The following is a 15748-nucleotide window of genomic DNA, read 5'->3' as shown; positions in this document are numbered from 1 at the left end:
TTTTTATAATAAAGATCTGCAATAGGGGGTTCTTCAGAGCGCTGAGTATATATGTTCTTTTTTGGCTAGAAGCAAACACATTTCCCCCCCAAAACATGACACTCAAGCAGATATTTGATATAAGCATGCGTTTACGGATTTCTTCTCTTTGGAATGGACACACAAACTCAGGTAAATTTTAAGTCACAGTTTGTGACTCTGGAACTTGTTGTAATGAAATGAGATTGTGTCTGAACACAACACACGGGCTATTATAGTGGCATTGAATTACAATGAATATACAATTGGTCCTAGATAATACATTTAGAGAAGAACAATGACTTTCTATAAATCAAATAATCTCCATCGACTACACACTGCAAGAATATTTCCTTTTGTACCAGTGTTACACACAGAAATTAAACTCTATATAACCCATTAAAAGTGTGGCCCTCCTTCCCATGGTTGAAAGCTCGCCTCGCCCCACTTTCCAATTAGCAGCTTTTATCATGATCCTGTGAATCACAGACCCAGTATGGTCTTTCTCCCTCCAGCAGAAAAGAGAAGTACATGAGAATTGTACCAGGTTGTGTTAGGACCTGCAGATTGGTCATGTCGGGAAGTGGCTGCAGGCTTATAACCTTTTGGCCAAAGGGTTTAACTAAATGACCCTTTTTCATGAGCAGATAAGCACGGGGGTATTGTACTATATGTTGTGTCATTTTGTATGATGCACTGGCCTTTCTGTTTTTGTTAGCCCATTAAAAAGTGTGTCCTTTTGACCTCTTTGCCACATAATGTATCTTTGTTACTCCCATGCTGCAGTTGAATATTGAGGCTAAGGGCTCGTTCAGGGAGGCAGCTGAGGACTCGGAGGGGGGGCGTGCGGGAGGCAGTGCTGGGAGTTTGCTGGCGACATGTGATTATCCCCCAGCTGCCTTTTCAGCGTTGGGGAGGGGGCGGGGCTACAGGCTGCAGGGTTAAAGTATCCAAGCTGCAGCCATGAAATCATTCTGAAGAATGATTTCATTGGCTGCCTTGGTCCCTGTGACGCGGCTTCAGCTCCAAGAAACGAAATTTTCGTTTACTGAGCTGTCGTCAGCGGCAACGCCTGGCTTCGGAGGCAGGGCAGTAGCTACCTTGAAAACAAGTATTCAAATTGAATACTTTGTTTCTCACTGCAGCAAGCACGTCAGCACGCCCTCCCTCCGAAGCCAGCACCCTGAACGAGGCCTAATACAGGAAGGGAATTGTAACATGCTTGGGATAGACATAAGGGTACCCTAAATATGGAAGAAAGCCAAGGACCAACGAGGGTGTGAGCTTTAACAGCCGATAGGAAGACGGGCAGACACGGTGAGCCAAGTGGTTCTTATCTGCTGTCAAATGCCACGTTTCTACTGAATGTTAAGAAAAGTATAGAAAAGGAATGGTATACAGCTCAAAAATCAAAAAAGGTTAGCAATAAAATATGAGGGTACTAATTGTGCCTGGAATATGAGCAGCAACAAACATGGCAGCATACTGTAGGACACAGGTGGTTACCATATAAGGACTCCATGCTTGCAGAGCTGTTGTCAATCAGGGCAGAGGCCACCCATACGATGCCAAAAATAAGAAGCGCAAGAAGAATCAGCATGACCATTGTTTCTAAAATACGAGCTTTGATTCCCTGTAGGAAAAAAGAAAAATCCCATTATTTTACCACGATATCACAAAATTACAGGTATTTTAGTAGGAAACAAGGAAGCAACACGGGCGGGGAAAAAACATTTTTAGGATACAAAACATTTTTTCCATTGACTACTTAAGTCTCTGGAGTGACTAATTAAATCCATGTTTCAATAGAGATGAGTTTTGATGAATAATTTGGAATTAAAACACAACCCTTATTGATTCTCGAGTTCTACATTAAAAATAAACTTTCCTGATAACGTCATAGTTTTTGCAAAGCCATTTTTAAAGATGGATTACTTTTCTGATTCTTTCGGTTGAGAAAGTGGATTAGCAAATTGTAACTGTGATTCCAATCAAGGGAATGGAAGGCAGACACTGGCGAAGTTCCAGAATCCTGCATCCAAGATCCAGCTCTGCACAGGTAGGGTGAAGTCATCTTCTATGATGCTGCCCTATTAATCGGCTCTTGGAAGTGATTCGCTGAAGTCTCCAGAGCCCTCGTGTGGACAAAAGGACTATGGCATCTTTTCTGCATTCACACCCAGTCTTTGTGCAGTAGTCAAAACGGCGTATAAAAAAAAAAAAAAAGTGCAATACGCTGTGCGATTTTAAAATAGATGTATATTAAATAAACATTATGGCAAAGATTTATTTTTGGGGGGACTATATTCTAGAAAGGATTTAAGTGATACAGTATTGATAGTGTAAAAAATAGAAAGGTAGAGAGGTACACTGTACATTTATCCTTGTAAATGTGTACTCTGGGTGTGAAAATGAAGTAGTGTTACTCCATACATCCTAGTACCGCTACACTTTGACCACTGCCTTTATTTACAATAATCATGAGCATATATGACTGCACTACCATAAAAATAAATAGTCGCTTATGTAAAAGATTGTTATTTATTAAACTCACCTACACATCCATTATTCTCAAATGTTTTTGTCATCTCATTGAAAATAGCAGACGTAGGTATATTAGGTCTCTAACCCTGGTTAAGTTTCTTAGGGTAAGAAAACATGAGAATAGTGGATGTGACTGTGAAGACAAGATATATAAACTATGACCATATGTATTTTTTATGCCAGTGCCACAATACTGTATACTTTTTTTTCACAGTGTACAAGAGCTTTCACTTAATTACTACTACCGACAAGTCGGGTGTGCGATCATCACACGGAGGCCCCCATGGAGTCTAATGGACACGCCCATAAACAAACAAGGTTGGTTTGAATTTCATCTAATTTGGAAGTGTGACAAATTTAGAAACCTTTGCAAACTCCTGGTGTCCTCATTCGCTCACCCTCAACTACCTGTAGTATTGACACCAGGAAAAAAAAATTCAGGAGAGAATTCTTTACCTGAACCATTACATCTTATAGCAGCAATCCCCCAGAAGCCTATACGAGTTTTACTCCTGCAATGTTTGTATCTTGTCCTCTGAGCATGTCCTGCTCTCTTATAAAACATTTTTTAACAGGTGGTGTTAAAAAAAACATGACACGTGATCCTCTAACCTTCCTCATTCAGCCATAGCACGTTAGCGCAGAGTGCCCCCCCCCCCCCATAAACAAATGAGCAGATAGCATACAACTTAGCCAATATGTCATGGTGACCCTAGAACGGCAAACTCCAAGACATGGTAACTACTTCATGAGCCATCTAACGGGTTAATATTATAAATGTGTACATCTCCTGAACGTAGCATCAGATTTTAATCATTGTAATAACAAAAACAGCTTTGGAAATGGCCAGATGAGATCTCTTACAGTAAATAAATGTTTTTTTTTGTTTTTTTTTTAAACCCCCGAAATGCAAACCAAATGGCGTTCAGCACGGATTGCTGCGTTCACAATTTAAAGGAAGTCTAGAGACCTAAGATGATATCAATTTGATGCAGGACGGAGTGGTATCATCGGAAGCACAGAAAAATAACTGAATGAGCAAACACAGACAGGCCTCCATAAATTAGCCTGCTACCGCCATCTCTGGTTACATATCCAAGCACTCGACCTTCAGACCCAGTGTTTTGATGTCACCGGAAATCCTTGATGGGGTTTACAGCCTTATTATAGACACCTGCCTGTAATTGATTTTACTTACAGCACAAGGATGTTTAGTTATGGAACTGGCCTATGAATATAGCTGGAAGTGTTCAAATATCATGGAGCATAGCAACTGATTCTTATATGACCCGTCAAAACGTGTTTGGAGTTTATACTTTTTTTTTTCTCGTTTTTATTGCATTTCTTAATGGACTTGGAATGCCCTCAGAGTCCTTTTACAGGTCAGATCAGCAAATAATCCCAGCATGGGTGGATATGAACAGTAAATATATGGAAATTATTAAATAGGGAAAAGTGTACTTGTGGAGACAAGGTGAGAAAGACCCCCCAAAAATTCAGTGCAATACTGTATAGATATATAAAAATGCCTGTTAAACGGTTTTACACACATCATCTTCTTAAGAGTAGAAGGTTGATCTATACAAACTACCCTTCTTTGTAAAGAAGTTTCAGATAATTTACCTGAAAAGTTAAGTCACAAAATCTAGATTTTAACGAGCGGTGGGCCATTATCTAAAATACATCTCACTTATAAATGTATATTCTGAGCTTTTTATGAAGCCAAAAATCGAGTAGCTTCCCCACACATGTAAAGAGCACATGTAACTCTTTCCAAAACAAATAATGATAAGTGGAACCCTAACCAAGGAGTTGTTCACATCGTTGCTGATTGGCAGGTTGATCCCATTATTTCATGAACATAACACAGAAGGTTGCAGGGTGAACACATCTGCTGGATCCCAACGTTGGGACCATAACATGGACTTGGTGAAGACAGAAAGTCAAATGCTGCAATATTCCCAAAGCCATAACACTTTTCAAATGACTGTACAGTAATTGTTTAGAAACTATTATAGCCCACAGTTTCTATGACTTGTTCAGTCATCCCTGGGGTGACTCAATGACATCATCCATGAAGTATGAACTCAGATAAGAAAATATATTTATTTCAATTACTTGTTCTGTGTAAAGTAATATGTCATACACAAGAAGGGAAACATTAATCATTTTAGAAGTGATATATATGTACAGCATAATGGTGATACTTATGAGCTCTACCGTATATACACATGGGGTGCAGTTAGCGATTCCTCCAAACTGGGGGGCGAGAGTTTTTTCTGGGGAGGTGCGGGCAGTTGCAGAGGCCCAGCGCTCTTCCCCAAGGCGTTTAATTTCATGCCGGGGAATCGCGTGAGGCCTCTGCAACACTCCACTTACCTTGATTCAGTCGGCTGTGTGACGGCAACGCAGCGTCATTTGACGCCGCGGGATCCATGTGACGTGAAGACACATGACCTGTCGCCATGGCAACGCGGTGTCAAATGATGCCGCGGGGTCATGGCTTGACGTCAAATGACCCTCGCTCGCCAGAAAACAAGGTTTGGGGGGGGGGGCGCGAGCACCAGGGGCGGGAAGAAATCAGGCAGGGGGGGTGGGGCGCAGCACGATTAGTTTGCGCACACCTCAGCTAGAATCTAGTCAAGTTCATTCTCGGTTCCCTTAGGTTAATTCTATGTCCATTTTCTATTTGGATTCTTCTTGAAGAATCAATTCATGACGTAGAGGATTTCACATTCTACAAATTCTACCAACCTGTCTCCACGTTCATTCCTGTAACCGTAACCACACTTGCCAGCTGATGCTTCGTTTTTCTGATTGGCACCAATCTTTGCATTGAAATTTCCCATAATGGATCTTGAAGTGACAATCTCCTTGGTTGTTAAGTTGATTGAGTTCATGATAGAAGGCTTCCACTTCGCGGTCTGCACGATTTGAGCACACACACTTGGGATTATTTGAAACCTGTATTTCTTTGTCAACTAAATGCCGATTCTGGCTGCTCTTTCTGATGAGCTTTCATACTCCACTCTGTTTTTTTCTCCAGCTCTCGTTAACGATGAAGCCTACTCCATTGATTCTAACATTTTCAAGTTATTGTTCAAGATCTTACAGTGCAGCTTCATTGGAGAGTCCAGCAGTTGTAGGTAGCCAGGTTTGAATAACAATTTTTCTTTAATCTCTGGGGATTCTTAGCCTTTTCTGCCTTCACCCTGAATGTGGTCAATCCAGCCTCTGAGCGCCATTGCTTTGCAGGGTGTTTCATATTTGGGGGCGAAGGATTTACCTGCCATGCCAGCCTCATTTGCATGTTGACAAGTACGTGTCCCACTTCAGCTGGGTACATTGTTCAAGCTTTCATACACTGGCGACACACTTTATTCGAGCTCGGCTAGTCCCACGAATTCGGGTATACCCGGGTGTATTGAGGTTTGTGACTGTTTTCTGCCCGAGTGCATTGAGTTATTTTCCAAGCAGGGATTGAAGCATTTTATTCCCGCTGGCTGCAATACTGCACAGTATATATATATATACTGCATTACAATTCATGAATTTATGCCATCTGGTAGACACGCGAAGCATTGCAGCCTATTAAATCCTAATCATTATCATTTAACAGATCAGCCGCCCGTCAGCCAGGCATGAACCCAGGCTGGGAAGGCAAACGCAACGGGGCTTGTCAGAGGTGAGGAGCGGCGCATTCCAGGTATCTGCCAGGTACATACTGGGTATTTGCTCGAATAAAGTGTGTCGGTGCAGTAGTATGGTTATACCTACCAGCACAAGTGCCACTATACATCTTCCTGAACAGAAGGCAATAGATATAGCTATATACACACACACACTCAGATATCATAAAACCATTGGCCCTACACAATGTAAATGCTCACAATCCCCGATTGACAAATCTCATGCTAAATTTCACTTGTGTTTTGAAGGTTTGCCTCATAACATTAATACAACCCTGAAAGAGATGTGCCTCTCTGTAAATGGAAGTGGAGTGAACTTTTATCACTACCATTAAATCAGCAGCAGTTACACTAAGGAGCTCTTAACTGCTCATCTTTCCATTAAAAACAGAAATTGTACAGCCCCAAGGGGCAGCTTTATGTCAAACGTGTGCTTAAATACACTGTATACAAGTGAAAGGTGCCTCAGAAGTCATGCTAAATGATTGATACAGAATTTAAATAGAACTGGAGTCTTACTCTGCCACCACATATAAAAACACACAATGCCGCTGCTCATCTAGAGAGATGAGAAGTAAAACTTATATTGGTCTTCGTACACACAAGGAGATTCACTAAGGTCTGTTGCGTGGGAGACACATCCGATCCGAAGTGGACTACCATTAACTTGAATAATCTGTTCACGCTGGATCATGTGCCTGGCTTAACCCACAAAAGATTTCAGCGAATCTCCCCATAAACCTGGTCTAATGTAGCTCAAAAATGACATTGAGTTCCAAAGCCAAGACTATGGGGTGAATTCAATGTACTCCCAAGCAGCTGTCCGGAACGTTTTCACAGAGAAATCCCCACTCGCATCAATGAGGATTTTTGACCGAAAAACCACCCGAATAGCAGTTTCAGAGAATATTGAATTTATCCTAATTGGCGAAGGCAGTTGTTATTGGTACAGTAAACCGGTTTCACCAATCACACGAAAAAGAAACTCTGCAACGCCCATTTCAACCACAGTTAATGGAGGTTCAATTTAAGATTTGTAATGTTTGACCTGTTTTTTTTCCCCCCATGAACTGAAGCAATGATTTAAAATAAATGTATGTTCATGCATAGTTTACAGTGTGACAATGTTAATATTCAATGTATGCCAACACATTAGCTCTCGGTTGAATAGGGGCCTAAAGGTTGGAGGAACTCCATACAGCCATATGAATCCGGTGCATAAGAACATGGCTTCATAATTACTATACAATGTACAAAACTCAACAATTTCCCTCTAATTTTGAGCTCTGACAAGCAGTCTTATCAAGAACAGACATAAGATGACGTTTGGAAACACCTCCCACAGGTTTTGTTTACCATGGGAAAAGTTACAAAATAATGAATTATCACAATATACTAATACTATCAAATCAGTCACATATAACCACCTATCAACCCAGGAGTTCTCAACTCAGTCCTCAAGACCCCCCAAAAGGTCAGGCTTTAAGTATATCCCTGCTTCAGCATAGGCGGCTCAATCAGTGGCTCACTTGAAGACTGCACCACCTGTGCTGAGGCAGGGTTATCCTTAAAACTTGACCCGTTTGGTGGTCTTGAGAATTGGAGTAGAGAAACCTTGTATTAACCTAATAAAGCTGTATCCTGCCTATTCTCATTCTTTCACCTTCGGAGCGGGGGCCCTCTGGAGCTCTATCATGCCAATTTCAGATTCCTGAGATATATACCGTTTTAGTTTAGTTTTGATTCAGGCAATCAGAATACAATTACTAAAATGGCACCAAATTAATCAATTGCATTATATAATTAATTAATGCTCTATATATATATCCTATCTATAAGCAACCAGCAATGAAAGTGCCCCTGATGAAGAGGACATTGTCCTTGAAACGCGTAGGGCTGACATTGCTATGGTTGCTATTGTGTGCTGCTAACACTAAGCTAATGGTAGTAGAGGAGATCCAAGAATTCCAGCGGTGCACAGCTCGTAGAAATGGGAGACCAGCAGGGTGTTGTTTAAAAATAAATTTTTATTAGGACAACATGGTATGGGGGACACGCTCTGACGCGTTTCGGACTAGCATAGTCCTTAATCATAGAGCTGACTCGCGTCTTCACTTCCCCCTGTTTTATGCATTATACTCCTCCCACTTGCGTCATCGCCGTGTTTTTTGGCGCCAAAATCGCCGCAAATAAACCCCATTGGTTGCTGTGCCCGTTGGAGGATGCATCAGCTGTGCGCACACCCCTCAGGCGGCCCGTGCCGCGCCGTTGCTAGGCAACCGCCATACACAATAGCATAGCTCTTCCCAGTAGCGCTGGTTGAGTGTAGGCCCCTCCCCCTTACGTCATCGCGCTATGTACTGCAGCGCGTGAGTCGCCGGTATGGAACCTCACTGGCTGTTGGTCTAGCCTATCAGATGTCTAATCGCGTGGGTTGGCGACGTTGCTAAGCAACCGCCACAAACCATAACATTGGTCTTCCCTGCATGACAATGTTTATGCTATTAGTGCTCATATATTAGCCACGCGAACGGATCGGGAGGGGGGGGGGGGGACAGGAGGTGGAACCATAGAACAAGGGGGAAGGAGAAACAACATACAGTAAATATGGTATAACATGTCCAGTGACATCAATGACATACATAACAAAACAAGAACAATAAACATTAAGTATTGAAGATTAAAAATTATTTTGCGAATCTTATAACCTCAGTGGAGGTACTCATATACTACTATGGGCAATATTGTGTACTGACTATATCTTACATACATAATTTACTGAGCTTATATGATAAATGATATAGTTTTTATATATATTTGCCCTTCCTGTAGTCTAAGTAGGGACATATTACTGTTCATTATGATTGAGATTTGTGTATTGTACATATTGTGGTACATGTTCCTTTGTGAGACTATGCAGAGGGCACTTAGCATAAAATAAAATAAAATAAAACACTACGTGCCTTGAAAAATATCTGAATTCAAAAATACATAACTCCCCCAAACTAATAGGGTATAGATGATATATTAATTAATATGATAAGTTAATTAAGGAAATGTTTCAATTCCCAGTCCTGGTTCATGCCCCTGGGTGCCATTGTCCCAAGGGCATAAATCCAGAACATTTCTCGGCGGTTTAATAGTGCCTCCCTATTTCCTCCTCTGGGATGTATAGAGATCTTCTCAATGGCACTGTATGTGAGTGTTTTAATGGATCCATGTGGACATGCGTTAAAGTGGCGCGCTACTGGAAAACGTTCATCTTTGTTTTTGATGCTGCGTATATGCTCTGTAATTCTCACCTTCACTGATCTAATTGTCCTACCTATGTAACCACTGCCGCATGCGCAGTTCAATAGATACACTACAAAATCAGTGTTACATGTCATAAAAGACTCAATCTTGTATATATGACCAGTATATACATCTCTCAATGATTTAACAGGTTTCGCATACCTACAAAGGTTACAGTTACCACATTGAAAAAATCCCCTTGGTAGCTGCGTAGTGTTCTTGTTTTTTGAGCTAAATAAACTGGGAGATACAGAATTACCGATGGTTTTTGCTTTCTTGAATACCATTCTTGGTTTTTGTACAGTATATGCATCAAGTTCTGAATCCAATTTGAGAACCCCCCAGTGTTTTTGCAAAATATGCCTTATTTGCTCTGCCTGTTTAGAGAAGGTAGTTATGAAGAGTGGGACCTGAACAGCATCATCCTGTTTAATGAACTTCTTGGATTTTCTCTTTTTAATCAGATCATTACGATCAGCCTGTAAAGCATGTTGGAAGGCCCTCTCCAGGTCCCCCTCCCCATAACCACGCTCCCTAAATTTTCCCTTCAAATCATCAGCTTGTACCAAGAAGGACTCGTCAGTGGAACATAATCTCCTCAGTCTTAAAAACTGCCCTTTGGGTATCCCCTTTATAAGGGGTCTCGGATGGGCACTGTTCGATCTGAGCAGAGAGTTTTTGGAGTTTGCTTTCCTATAGATGCTGGTCTGAATTTGTTGTCCAACATCTATATATAAATGTAGATCTAAATAATCAATCTGCGAGTCACTATAGGTATGTGTAAATTTTAAATTATATGTATTTGCCTCGAGATATTCAAAGAATTTGTGTAAGGTGTCAGTGTCCCCATTCCAAATAAATAATAAATCGTCAATGAAGCGACGATAAAAAACAATATTATCTCTAAAGGGATTGTGATCACCAAAAATTTGAGTGGACTCCCAAAATCCCATGAATAGGTTTGCATATGAAGGTGCAAATGACGTGCCCATGGCTGTGCCTTGTGACTGTAAATAAAACTGTGCATCAAACATAAAATAATTGTGCTGTAACAAGAGAGTGACTGAGTCTAACAGGAAAGTGATTTGTGCCATACTTAAATTAGAGTGATTTAAAAAGTGACTAATTGCTCTCGTGCCCAAAGTGTGATCAATTACCGTGTATAATGAGGTTACGTCAAGGGTAACCCAGGTGTAACCATTAAGCCATGTGATTCTTTGAATATCCTGAAGCAAATCTGCCGAATCTCTCAAATATGCAGGTAATTCTTTGACCAAGGTTTGTAAAAAATAATCGACGTACCTAGATAAACCATCTCCCAAAGATCCAATACTTGATATAATAGGTCTGCCTGGAGGGCAGACTAAAGTCTTGTGGATCTTTGGGAGATGGTGAAAAATAGGCACGACCGGAAAAGGATTGTATAGGTAAGTTGACTCGCGATTGTTAAGTACTCCCAACTCTCTGCCCAGATCGAACAGAACATGTATTTCCCTTAAGTACATCTGAGTAGGGTCTTTGTCCAATTTACAGTATGCCTGTGTATTTGACAATTGTCTTATTGCTTCTGCATGGTAGGCCGATGTATGCATGATGACCACTGCTCCCCCTTTATCTGCATTTTTTATGATGATATCAGATCTCTTTTTAAGTGTATTCAAATTCATCCTGTCTATTCTAGATAAATTATCAAAAGAGGGAGCAGTGAACATATAGCCTTTAGCCAAGGCCTGCAAATCCTGCTCTACTAGCCGCTCATACGTCTGTAGATGAGGACCCTTTGAAAAGGACGGACAAAAGATGGACCTATTCCTAAAATGTGTGTGTTTGGTGCCACTTAAGAACGAGAACTGCTCCTCCTCACTAATAGAGTCTAACATTGTGTTGTCTGTATCTAAATCCATCAAGTCCTGTATGGCTCCATATTCTTTAAAGGACAATCTATCTGACTGGGTCTCGTCACTTGTGTGGGGGGGGGGGGTCAATGAGACCCCCCTCACCCAGGGGAAGAGGCTCAGTGACAGTTTTATCTGTTCATGCAAAACATTTTTTGAGTGAAAGCTTACGGACATATTTTTGCAGATCAATAACCGTGTTGAACAGATTGAAATCATTCAGCGGTGCAAAATTAAGACCTCTGTTCAACACGGCCATCTCTCCATCAGAGATATTAACCCCTGAGATATTCACAACATTATTGCTTTCCATCATGGGTCTATTTTCCTTTTCTTTTGTGCCCCGTCTTTTGTTTGAGCGCCTTGTCCCTTTGTTGAGTTTTTTGCCGTTCTCTGGCTCCTCAAATCATAGGATGTTGAAGCTTCACTCTGTTGTCTTGTATTCCGGGACTCGTAATCGGTATTAGCACTGTATCTGTCCGTGTCTTCATCAGTAGAGAACGATACCGTGTGCTGGCGGTTTTCCCCATCAGAGATGTCCGACATACTTGATGTCTCTGCAGATTTCTTCAAGATGGATCTCTTGGGTGTGGAACTTCTAGATCTATCTTTCTTGTTGTTATTATTCTGGGCCCCTCTCCGTCCAGACTCCTGACGTGTGGGGTTTCTCGGTGGGGGCGGTCTCTGCCAGACATAGACCTGGTGGCGCTCGTAATCCATACGGTCCCTGTCGAATTTTTGTTGTTTTTTTAACATAATCTCCGCTTCAGCTTTCTCGATATTTTTTGATAGTTTTTTATCCAATGATTGAAAGTCCTCCTTATCTTTGAGTTTGTTTAATTTCTGCTGAATATCTTTTATACCCTTCTTCACAGTAATCCTCTCCTGGATTTTAGTTTTTATGATTAAGTCCATCAATTTCATGGAGCACTCATCAAGCGTGTTTGTCCATTCTTGCTCAAACTCTTTTGATGGGAATCCAAACGATGGTGTTTTTTTCACACGAAGACCCCTAGGAGGAGACGTGGGACTGCAGAGCTTTTTGCGCGCCGAGTTTGGAGAGGGTGCTGGTGGCTACACGTAGTTCAACCCCCGATCGACGACACACGCGCTGACGTCACGAGTCATCTGACGCGAAAGTGGGAACACATCGCCGATCGAGAGAAGGAGAAGGGCTAAGACTTACACAACCCTAACCAGCAGACGAGTAAAGCGCCTCTGTTCCCGCGGTCATTCTAAGTACCGAAGTGCCTGTATTAACTACTCTTCTGTAAGTGTTTATAACCGTTTTTAATTGCTTATAAACAAAACTTTACTACTCTATGGGCTTTGCGCTTTTTTCTTTTTTTGTTTCCAATCAGAATAGCCGCCAAATCCAGTAGGTCCAACGGGCCATAAGGAACCATATCATCGGAGGGGATGACGTTGCAGCTTCCTATTGGATAACTGCAGCCACTATTTTTTTTTTTTCATTCAGAAGGTACAACAGCAACTAAAACCAGAAGTATCTCCAGAACCAGAGGGTTCTGGTAGCTAAAAATAGTTCCCTTCAGCTATGGAAGACTCCTCAGTTTGAAATTCTCTGTAAAAAAAATAATAAATTAAAAAGGGACAGGGTTGCAGCTTTCAAATGCCTTTATCCTTTGCTCATTTTCGTCGTAGTAGGGACTGCCACTTTAAAGTTATACTGTAATAAGGTTTGCACTTCTGCCTCATTGCATAGGATCACACAGGCGTTCATACATGTAGTGAGCGGTAGGTGAAGAACAGACTGACTCAGATGGACACAGAGCAAACTTACTTCCTACAGCCACACTCAGACAAGCTGTTGCTAGACACAGTACATCTCCCGAGTCTACACAAGACTTCAGGAGTCTGCCAGCCTTTCCAGAAGACTTGACCAGTCGGGACCTTGAGGTTTCCCCTGATGCCCACAGTGGATTTCCCCGGGCACACAGTGTTCTAGTCCAATCCAACATGAGATTCTTTAATGGAGAGGTAAATGTCACAATCCAGTATCACACAAAAGACTTTTGCCCAGCAAAGCATTCCATATTGTTTGGATGAGTGTTAGAAGGCAATAACCCTTACAGTGCCCTTATGAGATTCTCTGAACGTCACATGGGGCAGCACTCCAGGGGCCTTTACAATGTTATTTTTGTTCGCTTTCTATGAGATTGCATTAGAGTGTTTGAAACGAACACAGAGAGTGGTCCACTTATGTTTTAGTCATCAGGGGGCCACACCTAAGTGATTGCTGCTGAGGATATCACATGGTTGCGATCCCAGAAGTCTTCTAGTGGCACTTGTGTCCTGCCACACTTCTGCCATCGTAAATAATAATAAAAAATAATAACTATTACATACACTGGCGACACACTTTATTCGAGCTCGGCTAGTCCCACGAATTCGGGTATACCCGGGTGTATTGAGGTTTGTGACTGTTTTCTGCCCGAGTGCATTGGGTTATTTTCCATGCAGGGATTGAAGCATTTTATTCCCGCTGGCTGCAATACTGCACAGTATATATATATATACTGCATTACAATTCATGAATTTATGCCATCTGGTAGACACGCGAAGCATTGCAGCCTATTAAATCCTAATCGCCAACGGGCGGCTGATCATTTAACAGATCAGCCGCCCGTCAGCCAGGCATGAACCCAGGCTGGGAAGGCAAACGCAACGGGGCTTGTCAGAGGTGAGGAGCGGCGCATTCCAGGTATCTGCCAGGTACATACTGGGTATTTGCTCGAATAAAGTGTGTCGGTGCAGTATAGCGCCTTTCTCCCAATGGGACTTCAAGCGCTTCACAGTTACAGTTTAGCACACAGGAATTGTTACAGACACCGTCCCTATCCCGTATAGCTTACAATCTATGTTTTTAGTGCCCGAGGCACAGTGAGATAAAGTGAGATAAAGTGATTTGCCCAAGGTCACAAGGAGCCGGGAATTGAACCAGGCTCCTGTTTCAAAGTCAGTGTCACTGTTTATATAGAGTCAGTGTCTTTGCTCACGGGCCACTCCTCACTTAAAGGTTATTGGACGGGATATGGATGTGGAAGAAGCTGTAATTACACACAACTTTGGGGGGCTTTGGCCCACTACCTGTATACAGTACATGCTCAGGATCTACATCACAAATCATATTGTGAAAGGTTAGAGCTCTAACTAACTGTTCACATGTAAATCTATGTTGGGAAAGTCAACAGCTCTATGCGGTGTTCAAATTGCCTTATGCCTTCATTTTTTGAGACAAATCTCGATAAATACTAAACCTTATAGACAATGTGGCATAGCTCTTTCGACCAAAGTTTATAAAGGTTTACACCAGGCCTGTCCAACTCCAGTCCTCGAGGGCCGCAAACAGGCCAGGTTTTCAGGCTATCCCTACTTCAGCACAGCTGGCTCAATGAGTGGCTCAGTATGACTGAGCCACTCATTGAGCCAGCTGTGCTGAAGTAGGGATAGCCTGAAAACCTGGCCTGTTTGTGGCCCTCGAGGACTGGAGTTGGACAGGCCTAGTTTACACAGCACTTATTCTCCTTAACAGAAAGCAAGGGAGGCTTTCTAAATAGCGGCTTTCTTCAAGAAAGCGGCTCTGCATAAATATGTATAATAAAAAAACATTGGAATATTCTTGGTCTGTAAATAAAAATAAATAAACTTTGTTGAACTTCATACTCCACGATACCATCACAAACCCTCCACCAACTACACAAATCCATTCTAGCACCATGCAATCTTCAATAGTTTCACTTTGAAAGACCGTGGAAACCGCCTATCTGGGATCTGTCCAGCAAGAGGGGGTGGCATAATCTGCCTTCAATGGCCACGAGAAAACAATATCCATCATGTGGCTTTTCTTCGTAAATCGCTTTTAAACGTGGGTCGCAACGAACAAAAATATTGACTCTAATGAAGCACAACTGGGCCATTTAAAAATAAAAAAAACAAACTCAACAAATTCCTTCCAATAAATGTGGCAGGTTTCCAGGGTGACGAGCGCTGGAATACTGCGCGGCCAGGACATCTGGACCTGTTGTAAGGTATGTAAACATGACTTTATACATGATGCCTCCGCCCATTCCACAAAGCCTGGGAAAAAAATGTCTGCATTCAAAAGCACATTTAAAATAAATATCACTCCCATTGTTTCCCTGCAACAAAAAGAGGGTCTCTTAGTAACATTAGGGTAAGGTTTGCTTAGCCAGACGTTTGGACGGCAGCAGACGTACTCCATCAACTAAAGAAGATCAATGTACGGCCTGAAAGGGAATATGAAAATAAAGGGCAGGTGCTCGTTAT

At 41.9% G+C, this 15748-nt stretch overlaps 1 protein-coding gene across 2 annotated transcripts in view; it reads right to left on the bottom strand.

Moving 5' to 3' along the window:
• LMBR1 (limb development membrane protein 1) overlaps positions 1–15748 on the bottom strand; it is a 160536-nt gene that overhangs the window by 82884 nt on the left and 61904 nt on the right. For both annotated transcript variants that reach the window (XM_075587853.1, XM_075587854.1), the window contains one exon: positions 1525–1651. In XM_075587853.1, coding sequence (XP_075443968.1) covers positions 1525–1651 — 127 coding nt within the window. The remainder of the gene's footprint in view (positions 1–1524; positions 1652–15748) is intronic.

Source organism: Ascaphus truei, chromosome 2 (assembly GCF_040206685.1).
Source record: "Ascaphus truei isolate aAscTru1 chromosome 2, aAscTru1.hap1, whole genome shotgun sequence".
Classification (NCBI taxonomy): domain Eukaryota; kingdom Metazoa; phylum Chordata; class Amphibia; order Anura; family Ascaphidae; genus Ascaphus; species Ascaphus truei.
This window is presented reverse-complemented; position numbering and strand designations above follow the sequence as displayed.